Genomic DNA, 21,388 nt, shown 5'->3' with positions numbered 1-21,388 from the left:
TTTATAGATGATATGCAGAGTTCAGGCTTTGATAGGGAAGTATAAAAATGTTAGAAAGAGGTCAGAAGAGTTGAAAGTTCTTTGCATCAGCCTGATGATGATCATAGCCTTGGATTCTAAGGTGAATGTAAAAGAAATGAGAGGTAAATTAGTTGAGAAGCACAAGCCTCAAAGAATTGGAGGCTTCCATTAATTTGAGAATTTAGGCAGAGACATAGCAGATTAATGGTGAGAAACTAACTCCCAGAGACATCTGAGCATTCATTAGTTGTCACATACAGCTCTATGCATTATATGCAAGTCATCATTAACTTTAAAGATTCAAAGAAAACTTGAGGATGATGATCTATCATTGAAAATGTGTCAGTTGTATATCCTAAAGCATGTATTTTGGAAAGGTGGCATTTGAAGAAGAAAATCTATCATTACAGTACTAAATTATGTATCTTCAGATAAATTCCTTTACACATATGGAGCAATGTTTCTCCTCTCAAGAATAATGATTACTTCAATTCTCAAATTTAATATATTCAAGAGTTTTTTAAACTTAACTAGCTTAATTCTTAGTTACCCTAATCTTTGCATACACAAGCATGGGTGAGCCACCATATTGGCACTTATGGGAATTGGTGGGCAGATTACTAATTTGTCCCAGATATTACCCCTTACAGAAATGACATAATAAAAAAATATGAAAGTCAGAGAAGAATGGAAAAAATCATTTTAGTATATGTTTTCTGTTGCAAACACAAACTACTTGAAGTTGGGTGGTTTAAAACAAAAGGGGCTGGGTATGATGACACATGCCTATAATAATCATGATACTTGGGGGGCTAGGACAAAAGTATCACAGGCTTGAGACTAATCTCTGCAAGACCTTCAGCACCTTATTCTCCAATATCTTGTATCAAGTTAAAACATAAAATTAGGCTGGAGGTAGATTGCTCAAGGTTCAATCTCTGTCAAAGAAGGAGAAGGAGGAGGAGGAAGAGGAGGAGGAGGAGGAGGAGGGGAAGAGGAGGAAAGAGAAGAGAATAGAGAGAGAAAGAGACAGACAGACAGACAGACAGACAGACAGACAGACATGAACCAGGTTTATTTAGGTCACATTTTACATGTTGAAAGTCTAAGTTCCCCCTAATATGTGAAAGCTAGGAATATGTGAAACCTGGGTCACAGGAGGAATTTTAGGTGAAGAAGGTGACCTAGCTGAGGGGATGGGAGTGGCAAAGAGGGAAATTCTCAATGTTCATGATATATATTGACAAACATATCAAAGTCAATCACTAAGACAAATATGAGGAGAGAGGGGGAAAGAATAGGGCAGGTGTTGAGTGAGGGCTAATTGGGTGATGTGTGCATGTATGTCTCCACCATCTTGTACTCCATTAAGATGTATGACAACGATGCACCAATAAAACCTTTAAAAAAAAGTCTAAGATTGCACACCCCCATCAGTTAATTTGCCCTGTATGAAGGCACCATGGTGAATGGCATTACAATGAAGGGATCACCTGTGAAAGTGATCACAGTGTGAAATAGAAAGCCATTAAAATTCATAGGCCAAGCTCACTCTACTCTAACCATTTGGTTTTTATAAGATCTAATTCACTCCTTGACATTTCCAACATTATTCTCTTCTAAGGGTATTTCTACCACTGACTTAATTACATCCCATCAGTCTCTACCACTTACAGATTCCACTTTCTCTCACACTGACACACTGAGGACAAAGCCTCCATCCTAAGAACTCTTGGGGGACACACTTAAACCATACCCAAACCATAGCACCATCCATCAGAAGGATGGCACCTTCAGAATACATTATGTAGACATCACTGAACTTGAATTTTTAACCTCTCCCAAAATAAATATACGAGAAGAAGCTGCTTTGTATTACTTATATCAAGTATGAAGAAATAATTTTTCTTTGACTACTGAAGAATAAAAGATGATATGTTTTGGGGGGGAGTTGAAGTTACCCGAAGGACTAAAGAATCATTTTTCTTGATAGTAGAAAACGTGAGCAAATGCTCATGTACTCATGATATTCATGAATTTGTAGTCTTGGGTGCTTTCTAGGTGCTTATTTATTTCTATTAAGTAAGAAAAGACACAACTTATTTCATGTAAAACATATAAAAATCATTATAAAGATCTGAAAGACAAGTAACCAAGAAAAACATTACATGTTATTATTTTGTAATGTCAGACGAAAATGCATATATATATATATATATATATATATAATCATTACTAGTTAATTCATAGATGATTATTTGACTTATACTTCAAGTTTCTTACAGTGTACCCATGTAGAAATTTTGGTAACAGTAAAATCAAAGGAGCTAAAAGTGTGCCCACATATATTTAGCCATTCATAAATTTGGTATAAGTCAGCTAAGGCTTATCTGCTGTCTGCTCTCAAACCTGACGCTGAAGAAAAAAAATATCTTTAAACATATTATCTTGCCATATACATAGAAGCAGAAGTTTAATGCACCATTTCCAGTAAAATAATATAAAATCAATTATGTGTATGCGCACATAATTTATAAATATAGAAACAAAAACTAATATAAACATTGATTTTAAGCTTTATGAAGAGAAGAATTTCTGTCTGTTTTATTCATGGCTAAATTCCAAAGTCTAGAAGACAGTCTTGCAAATAGGTGATGTAATTGCATTGGGTTGCAATGCAACCCAGTTGTTGTTGTGAACTATATAAAGAAATAACACCCTTAAGCTGCAGCAAACTTCAGTGATGTTTAATAGCTGTCAACATTGAATATCATAGAATCCGTATTTTTGTACAATATCTTTTTTAACTTATTTCCAAAGTATGTTTTCCCCCCAGAACTACGTAAATTCCTCTCATTGCTTCAATAAAGGGAATATAGAGGTGCTAATTAGAAACTACCCACAGAACCTGCAGACACAGCAGAAACAGAGAAATACCGAGAGGTGCACTTAGCAGGTCATAAGAGACACCCATTCCAGGCAATAAAGCAGTATCAGCAAGCATGTTTCAGAGCCCTTCTAACAATACAATTCATATGGACTCATTACATACAGGGAGGGAGTGCTAAGGAGCAGCAGATGTTGAGACTGCAATAATAGCAACCCTGATTTAGAAAATAAATCATAATGCAGACTACCATGAAAGAAGTGGTTGGAGCATAGGACAAAATGTAGACAGAGACCGGGACCAGACCAGTTAGGCAGAAGAAAGAAAAGTTAAATAGAAGCATTTCTACGCTTTCTTGGTTTTTCATCAAGAGATTTTATTTAGCAAGAAGGAATTAACACTGTTGGTGTTAGTATTAAACCTAATAAACTCATTTAGACTTTATCATATAGAATCATACATAATTGTGTGATTTTATCAACTATTGTCCTCAATTTATAATGTAGACTCAGTCTTATTTTTCTGAATGAAATCAGTTTGATTTTTAAAATTCATGTCTAATATTAAATAAGTGCTTGAACTATTGTAATATATTCCTGTAATCTATGTTCTTTAATTTGGGTGAATTTTCAGTATGTATTACTAAATTTAGTTTAATTTAGGCATATAGCAGAAAAACATAATGGTACACATTCTTTGGTGTCACAATGTGATAAGAAGTTGCTCAATCTCTTAATATTATACGTGACTTTTATTATAGTTGATGCAACATTACTAGGAACACATAAGCATACTTTATCTGGTAGATCTCTAAAGTCAACACAAGTAATATTACTTGTAGATAAAATTAATATAGTGCAAATTTTATATTACTCTTTAACTATGCAGATGATTTAAAAGTATGTATTCTACGCATCCAACAAATATTGAACTATACATTTAGCAGTTACTGTATACCAAGCATACTTTGAGCAATTAGGATACGTTTAAAATCACAGAAACAAAAATTTCTGTATTTGTGGAACTTATGAATGGATAATAAATGTTTACAGCATGCTAAAAAATTTTACATCTTCCTAGAGGTAAAGTAGGTGATACACTATAATTTAAGCAGGGTGATCAAAGTAGGCTTCACTGAGAAGGTAAGATATAAGAAAAGATTTGAGAAATTGTAGGAGTTGGTCATAAAGATATTTAAGTGAATAGAGTTCTGTCTTGGATAAACATCTAGACCAAAGCTCTGTAAATGCCTGGTATGCTAAGTACTATCAAAATATCTACAATTCTGTAACAGAAGGTTGAGGGAGGGGCATAGAAATAAATGGTATAAGAGGTAATGGAGTGAAGCGTAAATGACAATTGTCTAAGTATTAATCATCACTTTAGAACAATAGTTTTACAACCTCTCTTTTTATGTTTCAGGGTAAGAATATAAAGAGAGCTTACCACATAAGCTAATTCACTAGCTAATTTGCACTAGTTTGCAAATAGTAAAATAATTGCCTCTTATGATATTGCATGCCACACTGCGGGTGTTAATCCTGTCTTTGTATGTTAGACATTTTACCCATCATAACAAATATATATATATATATATATATATATATATATATATATATATATATGTGTGTGTGTGTGTGTGTGTGTGTGTGTGTGTGTGTGTGTGTATACACATACATATATATATATATATACGTATACATGATTACTCACTTTCTGAAACTTTCATTAATTTCCTACTTAAGAACTAGATTATCAGAATTTTTTAGAAATTCAATTACCTAAGATGTCAGTTGAAACTGTTGTTAATTAGTTTCATATTTAGAATGGAAAAAACTTTCAACAGAAATGACTACCCAACTGGAACATCAGAAGTACTAGAAATAATCCAGTTTCAAGACAAACTTTCCTGTATTAAACCTCATAATATATGAGGACCCAAGTCCCTGAAGCAGAAGAAATTTAACTTATGCAGTATACCAAGATGAAAACTGCTAGAAAACTTGGGGCATGAAAGTACTATACTACTTTAATATTTTAGTTAGCCTAGAGCAAGGGTAATCACAAACTCTATGAAATGTTATTTGTGCCCATATAGTAACATTAATTTTCTTTTAATCTTGGTCTGCCCCAGGAAATATTTCAATTGAATTTCACATTTCTTTCCAAGGAATCAGAGACTCTAGAACCCAATGTCATTTACCTTAATTTTTTCACAGTTATTTCCAAACACTAAATGAATTTAAAACCACTGTTTGATTCTCTTGCATTTACTTCTTCAATATGCAAAAATGACATAGATTAGATTGATTCTTTGAACCTTAGCATAATTCTGAAATCAGGTGTTTTTATTTAGTGAATTATGCAACAATTCACTTATTAAACACAAGTCTATCTAATTCAAATTAGGTGTTCATCTCAACATACACAAAAAAGGAAATAGTTGGTTACTTTTGGAAGAAGTAAATGTAGTGGTTGAAGAAGAAGTTATGTAATTAGATGCTCTAAGTATAATATGTAAATATATATCCTTATACTTGTGCTTCCCTAGGAAGTTAATTAGACTCTTTTTGCCTCAATTTCCTTACTATAAAAGTTTCAATTAGCAGCAGCATCTGCAAAGTAGTAAAATTGTAAAAAATAAAATTACTCTTATAAAGAACTTTGCCTATTGCCTATAATCTATTTAGAATTTAGTAAATGTGAATACTTTTGTTATATGCATATGTGTGCCATTAGAATTATGTTTTGACCTGGATATAGTATTACTTAAGAAAATAAGTTGGGATTTTTCCTTTATATATATTATATACATACATATATATATATGCATATATACAATTGATACCTTATAGTCTCACATCATAATGTAGATCATGTTGACAATGGCATATATTCACACAGTACTTGGTGGGTCTCCCCCTTCCATTTCCCTATTTCTCTCTTTCCAGATAAGGAGTGTCCAGGTTAACAATGTTATATTCACATGTATACACATAGTTGCAGGTAGCTTTTCCACTAATGAACCTCAGCCTTCTTCCTCCCCTACTCTTCTTCCCTGGCTTCACTGAGGATCTTCTCCATTATATAGAGTCCTTGTGGTATCCCAAACACTCCCTAGCTCTAGCATATTAGAGAAAACAAATGTCCCTTCTCTTTCTGTGCTTGGCTAATCTCACTTAACCTAATGTTCTCTAGGTCTTTCCTTCTTCTTACAGATGACATCACTTTATTCTTCTTTATTGCTGAGTAGAATTCTATTGTATGCATTTCCCATAATTGTGTAATCCATTCATCTGTTGATGAACACCTAGGTTAGTACCATAATTTGGCTATTGTAAATTGTGCTGCTATGAACATGGGTATGCACGTTACTATAGTTTTCTGATTTCAAACTCTTTGGAAAGATACCCAGTAGTGGTATAGCTGGATCATATGGTGGACCTATTCCCAGTTTTCTAAGAAATTTCCACACTGATCTCCATAGCAGCTGAACTAGATCGCAGTCTCACCAGTGGTGTAGAAGAATTCATATTTTCCCACATACTCACCGACATTTGTTGTTATTTTGCTTCCTTATGCTTGCCACTCTGATTGGAGTTAGATTGAATCTCAGTGTAGTTTTGATTTGCATCTCTCTAATTGCTAATGATGTTGAACATTTTTTCATGTGTCTATTGGCTATTTGTATCTCTTTTTTTTGAAGTGTCTATTCAATTCAGTTGTCCGTTTCATGATTAGATTATTTGTTTAGCTAGTGTAAGTCTTTTAAGCTCTTTGTATATTCTGTAAATTAGCCCTCTAGCAGAGGGATAGCTGGTAAAAAGATCTCCCATTTTATAGGCTTTCTCTTTAGATTCTTGATGATTTCCTTTGATGAGCAGAAACATTTTAGTTTGATTGAATCCCATTTGGTAATTCTTGCTTTAATTTTCTGTGCTTTGGGGGTCTTGTTCAGGAAGTTACTACCTGTGCCTATATTTTGGAGTGTTGAATGTGTGGAGTTTTCTTTTAAAAAAAGATAGAACCTAGCCATATGTGGTGGCACACATTTGTAATCCCAGCATACAGGAGGATGAGACATGAAAATTGTAGGCTCGTAGCCAGCCTCAGCTACTTAGTGAGGCCGTCTGTAACCTAGTCAGACCTTGTTTCAAAATAAAGAATAAAAATAGGACTAGAGGCCTAACCTGGAGGTAGAATGCCCCTGGGCTCAATCCCCAGTACCGGAAAAAAAAAAAATAGAACTTTAGCAATGAGGAATGGTAGTGTCCAACAATAATAATATATCTTTATTTTTCAAAAGGAAGATGAAAAGCAACTTATATCTTCCAGTGACTGGATTATAGATATTATGGCATAGACATTAAAAGATGAATAGAATAACTAATTTAGAAAAAAAATAAAGTTTGCTAGATTTTGACATCTTTAAATCTAAGTTCTGGTGAATGCCATATAGTTTTTAAACATTTTCTTTTAAAATCTTTCTCTGACTTATAAATTTAGCACTATATAAGAAAAAACTAACATAATATATAAGAGAGAAAAGGGCATCACAAAGACATTTAAACTATGTTCATTAACTACAAAGAAAGATTAGAAATTATATAAAAGAGTGAATTACTGTAGTCTTTAAGTAGGTTAAGAAGTCCTGGAAAATGCTCTAAATTTGTTAGTCAATTCAGTAAACTAATGACTAGTCAAACACCTCAATATGACCACTTACAAAATGAATCTTAAGTAAGGCTAAGGTAAGAAATCTATCTATCTATCTATAGATGCATACATATCTATATATAAGTATAGTTTTTATTATCAAAAGTAATTGAAAAATTTTACTAAATATATAGTCTATACAGAAACTGATAGAGAAAAAAGTATAAGCCCACAGACAAAACAAAACACCTTGAATTTAGAGATTAAATAAGATTGACAGAATGTGTATTAAGCTATCCTCAAACTTGTTAGAATTTCATAGCTTCCTGAGTAGTTTCATCAGTTTCACTGAGAAGTCATAATTGATAGAAAGTAATAGAAAGAATCTATAAAAGAATCAACCTACCTATTTTAAAATGAGAACATAGGACAAGTGTGTACTTTAAAGCTTTATGCAGATTGTCTATTTTTCCCAATACTAGGGCTAGAACCCAAAGGTATTGAAAGTTACACTCCCAGACTTACTTTTCCTATTCTTTATTTTTAAACAGGGTGTCTCTGAGTTGTAAAGGGCCTCACTAAGTAGCTGAGGCTGGCTGTGAACCTGGATTCTCCTGTCTCGGGCTCCCAAATGCTGGGATTACAAGTGTGCGCCACCACGCCTGGCTTGAGATCATCTATTGCAACACTCAGCTTTCCCTCCACCCCACTATTGTTATCATGATAGCTAAACCAAGACCCAGTTAGCCAAACCCCATCTTCACCCTTTGACACTGTACTTTTCTCCTCAAAATGATTTAGGAAGAAATGTGGATGAAGAAGTAGAGAGGACAGAGTGATAGTTATACCCAGACATTCTTTGGAACCATGTGCCATAGTTAAAGAGTAAAATTAATGATAGAGGGTACTAGTGATGTGCTATGCTCATTTTGTTTTTATTGGTGCTTGGTAGTCATACATCTTAATGAGGTACAAGATGGTAGAGGCATACATGTACACATCAACCATTTAGCCCTTCCCCAATTCCCAACCTTTTCCTCCATCCCCTCCCTTCTTCTCATGTTTGGCTTACTGATTGACTTTATATTTTTGTGAATGTACATCATGCACATTATGGAACTTCCCTCTTTTCCCTTCCCATTTCCCTTAGTTACATCACCGTATTTGCTTATCTATGGTTTTTCCTTCTTTGTCTAGAGTTCCTCCTAGGACCCTTTTTCTCCCTAGCTTCTGATTTCTTTTTGTGACTGACTAATCTCACTTAGCATAATTTCTCCAGTTTCATCTATTTTCCTGCAAATGATGTAATTTTGTTCTTATTTACAGCTAAGTAAAATTCCATTGTGTACATATCCCATAGTTTTGTAAATAGTTTATCTGTTGATGGACATCTTGGCTGGTTCCATAGATTGGCAATTGTGAATTTTGTGGCTATGAAAAGAGTTACACATTAATTAGTTTGGTAGTTTGGTTTCTATTCATTTAGGTAGATACCCAGAAGTGGTATTGCTGGATCATATGGTAAGTTCATTTCCATTTGTCTGAAGATCTTCGGTACTGTTTTCCAAAGTGGTTGCACTAATTTGCAATTTCACCAACAATGTATTTCCACTTCTCTTCATCCTCCTCAGCATTTGTTGTTTTTTGTGCTTTTAATGATTGATGTCGTGTGTCTTATTTTGTCTAAAGAAATCAGTTCAAAAGCAGAAAAGAGGGACTGGGATATTGTCTAAAGAAATCAGTTCAAAAGCAGAAAAGAGGGACTGGGATATAGCTTAGTGACAAAGTGTTTGCCTTGCAAGTGCAGCAACCTTTGTTCAATCCCCAGTTCAAAAAGACAAAAAAAGCGGGGCGTGGTGGCACACGTTTGTAATCCCCGCGCTTGGGAGGCAGAGACAGGAGGATCACGCAGGTTCGAAGCCAGCTGTGCGCACTGGCTTAAGAGACCCTGTTTCCAAATAAAAATGTAAAAATAGGTCTGGGAGTGTAGCCCAGAAGTAGCAGGGCTTCCAGGAACCCCAGTACCACCAAAAAAAAAAAAAAGGCAAAAAAAAAAAATCAGAGCAGAGCAACTGTTAAGTCATTTTCCTTTTAGCACACGGTGTAAATAACTATGTAAAATGTAATGAGGTTATTGTAAAAATATAATTATTCCAGGTAAAACATTTGGAACAATGCTCAGCCCACAAAGAACACTCAAAACTAATATTTTAAAAACTGTAGGAGAGTTTTTCATTTGTATAATGCCAAAAAATGACAACATCTTTAATAATGAAACTCAGTAAGTACCACAGTTAACTTTGGACTAGACATTGTATTATACTTTAAAATGGACCCTCTCATTTATATATATATATATATATATATATATATATATATATATATATAATGTTTAATATTTATTCAAATATATATATTAGTTTTAAACAGTAGAATCTGGTACATGAAATGGTTAAGGAATGCTTCAAAAGTTACACAGCTTTTAAGACAATAATTTATGATAGAACTACTAAAAGAATTTAGTTAAGCAAGATAGTTCTGGATTTGGGACCCAAATGACAAGAATTTGTATGCTAAACATGCCACTTAATATAAATCATGTTCCTTTCTGCAAGTGTCCTTTTCTGTCAGATGCAGCGGTTGAACTACAAGTTATTTAAAGTAACTTCTAGCTCATTCCTGCGCTCCCTTAGCTGAGGCTAAAATGTTAAGATGTCATAGAGTTATTTGAAGCTTTTTAATAATTAACTTCGATTTTATACACTTAAGCCATAGTTTCTATATTTAAGAAAATATATCACAATGATATATCTGTTTTGCTAGAAATAAAACATAACTTTTATCTGTCCATTTTATAGTTTTTGCCATATCAGAAAAATAAACTAACCAATTCTGAAGATACTGGGTCGTATATTTCTGATGATTGTTTGTTTGCTTGTTTGTTTGTAGAAAACGGGGGGTAATCCTAAGGACATGATAACAATTTCAAAATGGTTTGTGATCATAATGAAGAGGAAGATCTCTCCCCATAAGCACACTTTAGACAGAGATGATCTCTTACCCAACACAGTGATCATAGGTACTCACACAGATGTATGAATGCAGGAAAAATTTGGTAGCAAATTCTATTTTTTCAGTTAATAGCTTTTCCTTCTTAATGCCTTTCTAACCCATCTTAATTTAGCATACTGCAGAACATTTGCTTCAGGGTAATTTTTTCTCTACCTATAATTTATAACATTTTGGTTTGGTCTCAGATGATTAATTTTTATCAATGCAAGAAGTATATATCCTCTAGTGAAAAAATATATGTATATATATGGATATATATATATGAAAATATATTTTTCTAATTATATTCCCAGAGTATTTAAAAATATGATTTACTATAGATATGTAAGATAAATATTATATCTACACTGTTGAAGAATAATGAAGTGTTTTTAATTAATTAAAATTTTGTAAAACATATTAGTTATTTCAGTCTATATATATATATATATAATATATATTCATCAATAATTTGACTTTATATTTTAAGTCCTTCTAAAAGCCAAATTGTCTCTGTGAATGCAATTAAAACATTTATTTCTTTCTGAATTATTTCAATATTTGTTTTAGTAAAAATTATACAAAAGATATAATGTAAAATATTTCTTATTGTGTGGTATGTAACTGCACAGAAAAGAGGTTTGGGTTCTTTGAGATATTAATATTTCTCTTGACGTTATCCTTTGTCTTATATTTTATTTATTTATTTATTTATTTATTTATTTATTTATTTATTTATTTTGGTGGTACTGGAGATGGAACCCTTCTACCTCCAGGCTACACTCCCATTCCTATTTTATATTTTATTTGGAAACAGGGTCTCTTAAACCAGCGAGGCTGGCTTAGAACCTGTGTGATCCTCCTGTCTCTGCCTCCCAAGTGGGAGAATTACAAGTGAGCGCCACCACGCCCTGCTGTCTCATATTTTTACTCAGTTAATGTGACTGATATTATGCTCTTATCTTGCAAAGCAAATTTACCAATTCACTAGAGCAAGAGTCAGCAAAAATCAAGAGTGCTACAATTTTCCTTGCAGAGGTTGCAAGTCTCAGTTGATACTTTTGTTATTATATCACAATGATATATTTGAGCCATCTGACCTTCCAAATCAGAGACTCAGTTTTTCTATAAATTATCAGACTAATTCCTGCCATCCTTTGAGATTAACAGCTCTCAAACACTTTCTCAAGAATTCCTGCCGCTGGGCTTGGTGGCGCATGCTTGTAATCCCAACATTCTGGAGGCTGAGACCAGAGGATCACGGTTTGCGGACAGCCTCAGCTACTTAGTGAGGCCCTCTGCAACTCCGTGAGACCCAGTTTCAAAATAAAGAATAAAAAATAGGGCAGGGGTGTAGTCCAGAGGTCGAATGTCCCTGCGTTCCATCCCCAGACCTGAAAAAAAAAAAAAAAAGAAAGAAAGTAAAAAAAGAATTCCTGTTGAATCTCACTATACCCTACATCATTTGACTTCTTCAGTGAAAAACAATCTTGTCCCGGGTTATGTTATAATATGGAGAATCTTCATCCATCTTTTTTTCTGTCCATGTGACTCCCAAATTCTTGTCATTTTAGCTTTTCAACCTGAAATCTGTTCTTTCCATAAAGTAGCTGCTAAACTGGATTTGAGAGTGCATGCCTATAATTCCAGTACTTTGGAGGCTGGTACAGGAAGATTACAGGTTCAAGACCAGCCTCAGCAACTTATTGAACCCGTAATCAACCTAGTGAGACTTTGTTTCAAAGTAAAAAATAAAAAGGGAATAGTGTAGCTCAAAGGTAGAATGCCCCTGGTTTTCATCTCTAGTTCTAGAAAATAATTAAAATAAATAACGTAGTAGCTAAAATTATGGCCAAGCTTTTTGCATGGTATATATACAATGTCGTTTATACCTTGCCAACCCATATTGAAGCTATGAGAATGGGCTTTTATAAAGCCCAGATTTTTTTTTCTTTATTAACTTTAGATAACCAGGGCTTACAAGTCACTCTGTTGCCTTAAGAAATCATAATGACTCATGCATGCATTTCATGTTACAATAAATTTGTACCCATAAGTCTAAAACACTTTAAACATTTGGACTGGTATGAGCTTTTTAAGGAATGCAACTAAGAAGAAAGGGTGAACTTGTGATATAAAGCTCTAAAAATATTGGTTTAAATTTACTTTTGTAATTACTACATTTAGCACTTAGGTAGCACAATTTAAATTTTGTAAGCTTCAATTTCTTCTTTTGAAAAATAAGCTTAAAATAATTCTTCCTCTGACTTCTGTTCTTATTCACAAAGGAATAATGTCTATAAGGTTTGCCCTCCAGCTGTAATGGTTAGGAAACTGAACTGAATATGTGAAACAATTTTCCGACTTTGAAAAACAGGTATGGCCTGCATTGTACTCTTTGCAAGAAGGGAAACAAATAAAGAGAAAGTTACCACACCTGGATTTCTGCCTGGAGGCAATTTTTGGAACATGGTTCATGGAGAGAAACCTCAAACAGAAGTTTATGGTCTTTAAATTTCATCGTTGCCAAGAAAGCGGTCTCATTTTTGAGACAGCAAGTTAGCTCAAAATTTTGTAAGAGATAAGAGAAAATTACATGGGAAAAAAACTCTAAAAATCTGATAGAGGATTTTCTGAATTTGTCTGTTTTTAGACACAGAGTCTTTGTTTGAATATGCATCTGTAGTGTGAACTTCTACATGGCCAATATTCACCACTGTGTGTGTGTGTGTGTGTGTGTGTGTGTGTGTGTGTGTGTGTGTGATAATGGAGATTGAACCTAGGTGTATTCTGTCTATGAGCTATACCTTCATCATTTTTATTTTTGTTTTGAAGCATGGTCTTCCCACTAGGCTATTAAAAGTTTTGCTAAGTTGCTGATTTTGATCTCAAGTCTATGATCTTCCTGACTCACGCGCCCAAGCACTGGGATTAAAGGCTTGAACCACCACACCCAGCCACCTCCAAACATTTTATTTAAAAAATTAAATATTTTATTGGTGTGTTATAGTCTCACATCATGACGTAGCTCAGTGATAGTGACATGCATGCACACAGCACTTGTGAGCTTCCCCATCGTTCTCCCTAACCCCTCTTCCTCATACAAGATATTGAAATTGACATTAATATTCTCAGATATATACAAAATGTCACTGAAAATGTTTCCTTTATTTATTCTTTCTCTCCCTCTCCCCTCCCCAAAACCATCCCTCTGGCTCCACTGGAGTTTCTCTTCCATTCTATAAAGTTCCTTTAATGTCCCAATTACTCCCTAGCTTTTGCATATAAGAGAAAACACATGACCCTTCACTTTCTGTCACTGGTTAATATTGCTTAACATGTTCTCCAGGTCTATCCATTTTCATGCAAATTATGTAAGTTTGTTCTTCTTGATTGCTGAGTAGAATTCCATTCTGTTGTATTTCCCATAATTTTGTGATCCATTCATCTATTGATGGATACCTATGTTGGTTCCATAATTTGGCTATTATGAATTGTGCTGCTATAAACAAAGATATACATATATGACTATAATATTATAATTCAGTCCCTTGGAATGATACTCAGTAGTAATAAAGCTGGATCATAGGGTAGACTCATTCCAATTTTTCTGAGTAATCTCCACATTGATCTCCACAGCAACTGTATTAATTTGCAACCCCACCAACAATGTAGAAGAGTTCCCTTTTCACCACATCCTACCATCATTTACTGTCATTTGACTTCTTGAAATTGCCATTTTGATTGGGGTTAAATGGAATCTCGAGTACTTTTAATTTGCATCTCCCTAATAGCTAATGGTGTTGAGAATTTTTTTTATTATCTATTGGCCATTTGTATTTCTTCTTTTTTGGAAGTATCTATTTAGTTAAATTCTATGTTTCTTGACTGGCTTATAATATTTTAGTGTTAAAACTTTTAAGTAATTTGTGTATATATATATATATATATATATATATATATATATGTATTTTTTTTTTTTTGCAGGTCTGGCGATGGAACCCAGAGGCATTTGACCTCTGAGCTACACCTCCAGTCCTATCTTTTATTCTTGATGTTGAAACAGGGTCTCACTGAGTTGCATAGGCCCTCACTAAGTAGCTGAGGCTGTCCGTGAACCGTGATCTTCTGGTCTCAGCTTCCCAAATGCTGGGATTACAAGCATGCGCCACTGTGCCTGTCAAGTAATTTGTATATTCTATCAGAAGAATGGTTAGAAAATATCTTTTCCCCATTTTGTAGGATCTTAAAAAAGGCTCAATGTAAGGAGTCTGGCTCATAAGTCATTTAACCCTTATTCAAAACCAATCTAAGTCTTTCTATGGGAGTACAACAAAATCTCATGCAAAACAATAAAATTCACAATAGTTATAACCAATAAAATATTACTCAAGAGAAGAAAAAGAAATATTAGATTTAGAATCAGGATAAAATTCATTTCGTAGAAATGGAACTGGAAATGATAGGTTGTAAACAGATAAGACATTTAAAAAACTATAAATACAAATATGTTGAAAATGTAAGGAAATATAACAAAATAATGAGAAAATACAAACTATAGCTTTATCCAAATATGAAATGAAAAACTCACTGAATGAATTAACATATTATACTCTGTGTGGAAAAAAAGATCAAGAAACTTGAAGATGTAACTATGAAAATTATGCCAAATGAGGCACTGAGAAAAAATCTTTGCAAAGTAAACAGTTTTATTGATACATGGGACAACCAGGAATTTTACATTTAATTTAAATTCTAGAAAATAAATGGCAAAAAAACTGAGGAACAGAAAGGCTGAAGAAACAATGGAAAATTTCCCCCAGAAATACTATGAAAGTAAAAGGAACCTAAAAAGATTGTTACAAAAGTATCAAAGGAGAATATTTAAGAACTATTGCAAAATTTGTCTATTTAGTATGAATATTCTCATTTTCTATTATTTATAAATACTTCCTACATAATTTGTATTATTCAAAAATGGCTAAACATGTGAGTTTTTATTAAAATTAAACTAGGATAGGAGGATGAAAAAGGAGAGAAGAAAAGTTCATATAATTACCCTTTTGTCATAACTATGCATGACCATTTGCTATGAGAAATATCCTTTATCTCCTTAGCTTCCACACATTAGGAAGAGCATCCAATTTCTTATTTTTGTGACTGACTAATCTCACTTTGCACAATATTCTCCAGTTCCATACATTTCCCTGTAAATGATGTAATTTTATTATTCTTTATGGCTGAGTAAAATTCTATTGTGTACATATTCCATATTGTATTGCTTTTTTTTTTGTGGTACTGGGGTTCATGGAATCCCTTCTACCTCCAGGGTATACTCCCAGACCTATTTTACAATTTTTTTATTTGGAAACAGGGTCTCTTAAGCCAGTGAGGCTGGCTGTGAACCAGCGCGATCCTCCTGACATATATATATATATATATATATATATATATATATATATATATATATATATATATACACACACACACATATATATAATTGTGGGGGGATACTAGGGAGTGAATATATGGAAATTTCAGCTCTGAGCTGCACTTTAGTCCTTTTTTTATTTTTTCTTTTGAAACAGAGTCTCACTAGATTGTTGACTCTTGAGGCTGACCCTGAACCTGGAATATTTCTGTGTCAGCCTCACAAGGATTAAAAGTGTGCATCACCACTCTCGGCTTAATATATACACATTTATTTTCTATGCCTCTAAATAATATAGCAGATTTTTGGCAAATATAAATTTAACATTTTTATAAATATTATTCAAGTCAAAGTATTTATGATGAAAATCTGAATAGTATATAAGTATTGATATATATTCTCACCCACACATATGTTAAAAAGAAAGTATAGATGTGTAATGAAGATATGCTAGGCTTAAATATTATTTATTTGGCTTTATATTTTGATATTTAAGAAAATACTACATCATGTAATCTGCAAATAGGGATAGTTTTAATTCTTATCTTCTTGTCTTGAACTCCTTTTTTTCTCTTGCATTATTGCTTTGGCTAGAGTCTCAGATACTATACTGAAAAGGTATTCTTCCATGTCAATGGAACTCAAAGACAAGCACAGTAGCAACTATAATACCAGACAAATTAGACTTCAAGCCTAAGCTTATCAGAAGAGACAAAATAGGTCATTTTTTTTTTTTACTGGTAAAAGGAATAATACAGCAAGAGAATAAAAAACATGGAAAATCAAAACCAAACGCTTGTTTCTCAAACAAAGAAAAATCAAGAAAGATAAACTACTAGTCAACCTAACCAAAAGAAAGAGAGAATCCATCCAAATTACTAAAATAAGAGATTAAAAGGGAAATATTACTATCCACAGCATGGAAATCCAGAGGATTATCTAAAACCATCTGAATATTTTAAAAATATTTGATGCAAAAAAATAAAATTCTGAATTTTTTTTTTGTAGTATCAGGGATAAAACCTAGGGCATTCTACCTTTGAGCTAAACCCCTAGCTCTTTTTTATTATTTTTATTTTAAAACAGGGTCTCACTAAGGTGCAGGAGCCCTCACTATATAGCTGAGGCTGGCCTCAAATCTGTGATTCTTCTGTATCAGCCTCCCAAGTACTTAGATTAAAGGAATGTGCAATCACGCCCGGCTAAATATTTTCTAGATAATCACTACTACCGTAAAAATCATTGTTCCTTTTTTTATCAGCCTCATTTAATATGCCAGGTAGGGTGAGGGCAAGTAGCAGCTAAACACCATAGCACACATGCAAGCATTACTTCAAGTTAATACAGCACCTTCTTGGCCATGTTCTCATCACAGGGCAGGGAATCATTGCTTTGAATGCATGCATTGAGTTTTAGTTTTACATATGATATTAGGGTTTAGCAAAATATGCATTAGGGCCATCTTTGAAGACTTTCTTTATATGGGCACCCCACACATACACACAGATACACACAGGTGGGCCTATGTGTGAGATATTCACTTTTATCTAGATGTTCTCTGTTAAATGAATTATTTCCTACATGTCATTGTTATTTTTGCATTAGTGCTAGTTTTTAGATACTTCTACTTCTTCTTTGTCAACAATAATATATGTATTTTTTCATTTAGGGTTTAAACCTGAAAAGACTGGAGGCAGCACAAGGAGGAAGAGAGGTGAGAACGTTGAAGGGTAAAGGGAGGGGAGAGGAGAATGTGGTGCAGGATGGATGATAATTGGTGATGCTGATGATGGTGATGGGACATTTGTTGGGTGAATTTTGTGAACATAAGTCCGTTCATTCTAGCAAAAGCACAGTTTGAACATGTTCATCCTAATGCATTTTTTGTGCTTTTCCTCTAAAACTGAAGAAATTTCTGTGTCTCTGTTTAAGGAGACATTGTTTATGTTAGAATGAATTTTTTGCAGCAGCGTGACCCTCTAGAGGCTGCAGAAAGCCTTTTTTAGCCAACTGTACAATGTGATATTTAAAATGGTTTTCTGAGAAATGAGCAAAATTCTAACAATGTAAGTATTCTATGACATCTGGGATTCTTCACTGTCCTATTGAAGGACACGGAAATATGGTACCTGTCTGAGGTACATTGTGAGACAGTCAGAAGTTGCTTTGGTAATGTTAGAGATTTAAAAACTTATTTACTGTTGATTATCTCAGTTGGTTTTTAAAGAAAGGAAGTTCTTAGTAGTATCACATATAATAGTATGCACATTATTATTTTTGGATTCTAACAGAGGAAGGACAACATCAATTAAAATTATTCATATTAATAACACAAATGTTGTACTTTACTTGGTAATACAAATTGCTGTGAGGTGTGGATCGGCTGGCTATATAATTCAGTAAGTCAATATTTGCTCTTACATGAAAATAACTTTATTCTTTTGGTGTTATTTACATAATGATTTGGAGGCCAAAGGAAAATATTTTTTCTTACAAAATGAGAAAATAAACCTTACCCCCCCACCACCACCATTTGTGGCTTCTGTTTCTGTACAAGCAGACATCTTCTCATTAGCTGAGTGGTGGTTGCCCTGTTCCTTGTTGTTTTAATTTCCACACGTGTGTTTTTAGATTTGACATTTTAGTTCCTAGTGAGGTTAGCATTTACAGTCTCTTTCTCTTTTTCTGGTGTTTTCTATTTGGAAGAATCTATTTCTTTTGCAGGATACATACTTGTTGGCTCACATGAGCAGAAGAACTTGAGAAGAAAAATAGAGATAAATCTTAATGATTTTTTAGGTGTTGTTCATGTTATAGGACATGTTATAGTCAGTAAGGACATGGTCTTCAGTATGACTGAAAGAAATAAGCACTCCTTCAGAAAGTCCCCAGAGGCTTCTAGTTCTGAGAAGTAACTGCTTCTCCTCAGATAGGACCAACATGGATCTAGTTAAAGTACTAAGGGCATCCCTTACTAACTTCAGGTCATAACAAGCAGTACAGCCACAACTTACCTGTGCTGACTTAATAATGCCTGAGTGATCCAGAGTAGAGTTACTCAGATTCTCATTGATGATTCCTAGTCTAAAAGCAATGTTGAGTCAAAATAAGGAAAACTTAAATCCATCTTTGAATGTGAGGGCATTCATTGCTAAGCCAGGGTAAAATTCTGCATTCATTTTGTTAGTATTTTTATTTTTTTATTTTAATTTAGAAAGCCTAATGGTTGATTTTTATTGAAAATCATACCTGTTAAATTTTACTACTTATTACTACTTATTTTCTCATTTCTACTTATTTTATTTTTATGATAAATATGCTGATGGGTATGAAACTTTTCAATTGTATGTTTTAAATTTTAAAATATTATTCTCAGCCAGTTGTGGTGGTGCACACTTGTAATCCCCGCGCTTGGGAAGCCGAGACAGGAGGATTGTGCAGGTTTGAAGCCAACCTCAGCTACTTAGTAAGGCTCTCAGCAACTTACTGAGACCCTGTTTCAAAATAAAATTTAAAATAGATCTGGGAATATAGCACCGAGGTAGAAAGCCCCTGGGTTCCACTCCTAGTGCCACAAAAATATTATTCTCAAAACTATTTTGTGATTCATGTAAATTCAAATTTTTAATCATACACACACACACACACACACACACACACACACATATTCATAAAGAGCTCAACCTTGATTTAGAATTTATTTTTGAGGCTTGAGAAAATGTAAAAAAAATGTAAGAAAAAGGTGATATCATAAAATTAAGACTCCAGTAATGACTTCTTTGCTTGTTACCTTCCATTCATAAATAGAAAGCAAATATGAGCAGTAAAATCCAGAACTACATTTCTTCCACTTGGGGAAATACTGTTTTATTTTTGCATATTCCATTCAATCTAATCACTCACGTTAGTTATCTCTGTAAAATTTAATATGTTTTTATGGAAATAAATTTTAGGGCAATACACAATAGTTAGGTGAAGTATGTTGAGAACCTGCTCTGTCCAGGCTCAGTGGTGGATGATCTGGAGACAAAGAGTGCATTTGCTCTGTTAAGCGATCTCTCCTACTTATGAAATGAAAAACATATCTCCCTAATTCCTATTTGCTGTGTTCTATTATATGTGTACATTATGAAAATATACACTGTACATTTTTTGTGGTACTGGGGATGGAACCCAGGGGCATTCTACCTCTGAGCTACACCCCCAGCCCTAATTTTTATCCTTTATTTTGAAACAGGGCCTCATTGAGTTGCAAAGAACCTCACTAAGTAGCTGAGGCTATATGAAAACCAAATCCTTCTGTCTCAGCCTCCCAAATCCTGGGATTACAAGTGTGTGCCACCATGCCCGACTTGCAGTTTACTTTTGAGTATGCTAAATTTTAATGCGTAGGTTAAAAAAAAAAAACAGCTCTTCCTCCAGGCAGATGTGATGAGGCATGCCTGTAATCCCAGTACATTGGAGCCTAAAGCAGGAGGATCACAGCAAGCCTCAACAATTTAGTAAAGCCCTCTGCATCTTAATGAGATCCTGTTTCAAAATAAGGAATAAAATAGGGCTAGGTGAGTAGTAGCACAGAGGTGGGGAACCCCCCAAAAGAAAGTAACTCTTCCAACAGTCTTTCCCTTGTGATGCTTTCATGATTGATATATTACAACTATGATTACTTCTTAAGATGAATTACTTTGTCTTATTTCAGATGGCAGATATTCCCAGTAGGTGCTGATGGATGTAATACTTAAGGCCTATTACCTAATATTTAGAAGAAGATTTAAAGAGCATCATTTAAAACATTCTATTTACTCGTGAGGTAATGACGACAGTTAGAGCATGCAAGGAGAAGAGAAACAAAAAGTAATATGGCATTTTGCTAAGTGGCGAATACTATTTAAAAGCTAATTGCTAGGCAGGAGGGCCAGATTTTAATATTATGTTATATAAAATATATTAAGAAGTGATTAAAGTATAAATTGTTCCTCTGAAGGAATTAGAAATGGGTAGCACCTAAGTTACTTGCATTATTATAAAAAATTTGAAAGTAGTTATTAGTTTCATATAAAATTCCAGTTATGTTAGTATTTTTGCATATTTATGAATACATAATGTATGTAAAGCAAGGGGTATTGTCATAATAGATAATAATAAAGTTTTTCGAGAAGGAATATTAGGGACATGCTGTTTAACAGATATTTATAAGTGACTATAAACAAAATTCCTAACTGCAGAGGGATTTTGCAACTTAAAAACACATTAGTGATGCTGCATTGAGTAAAACACACGGGTAAATCATTATATTTATTTTTTTAGGATTTTTTTCTCTTCAATAGTGCATAAATGTGGAT

At 33.7% G+C, this 21,388-nt stretch overlaps 1 protein-coding gene across 1 annotated transcript in view; it reads left to right on the top strand.

Annotated features, from left to right (window-relative positions):
- CCSER1 (coiled-coil serine rich protein 1) overlaps positions 1-21,388 on the top strand; it is a gene marked incomplete at both ends in the record, with an annotated part of 1,182,092 nt that overhangs the window by 728,970 nt on the left and 431,734 nt on the right. The window contains one exon of the mRNA XM_080697948.1: positions 17,716-17,760. Coding sequence (XP_080554074.1) covers positions 17,716-17,760 — 45 coding nt within the window. The remainder of the gene's footprint in view (positions 1-17,715; positions 17,761-21,388) is intronic.

This window comes from Muscardinus avellanarius, assembly GCF_963383645.1.
Source record: "Muscardinus avellanarius genome assembly, chromosome: 6".
Classification (NCBI taxonomy): Eukaryota; Metazoa; Chordata; class Mammalia; order Rodentia; family Gliridae; genus Muscardinus; species Muscardinus avellanarius.
This window is presented reverse-complemented; position numbering and strand designations above follow the sequence as displayed.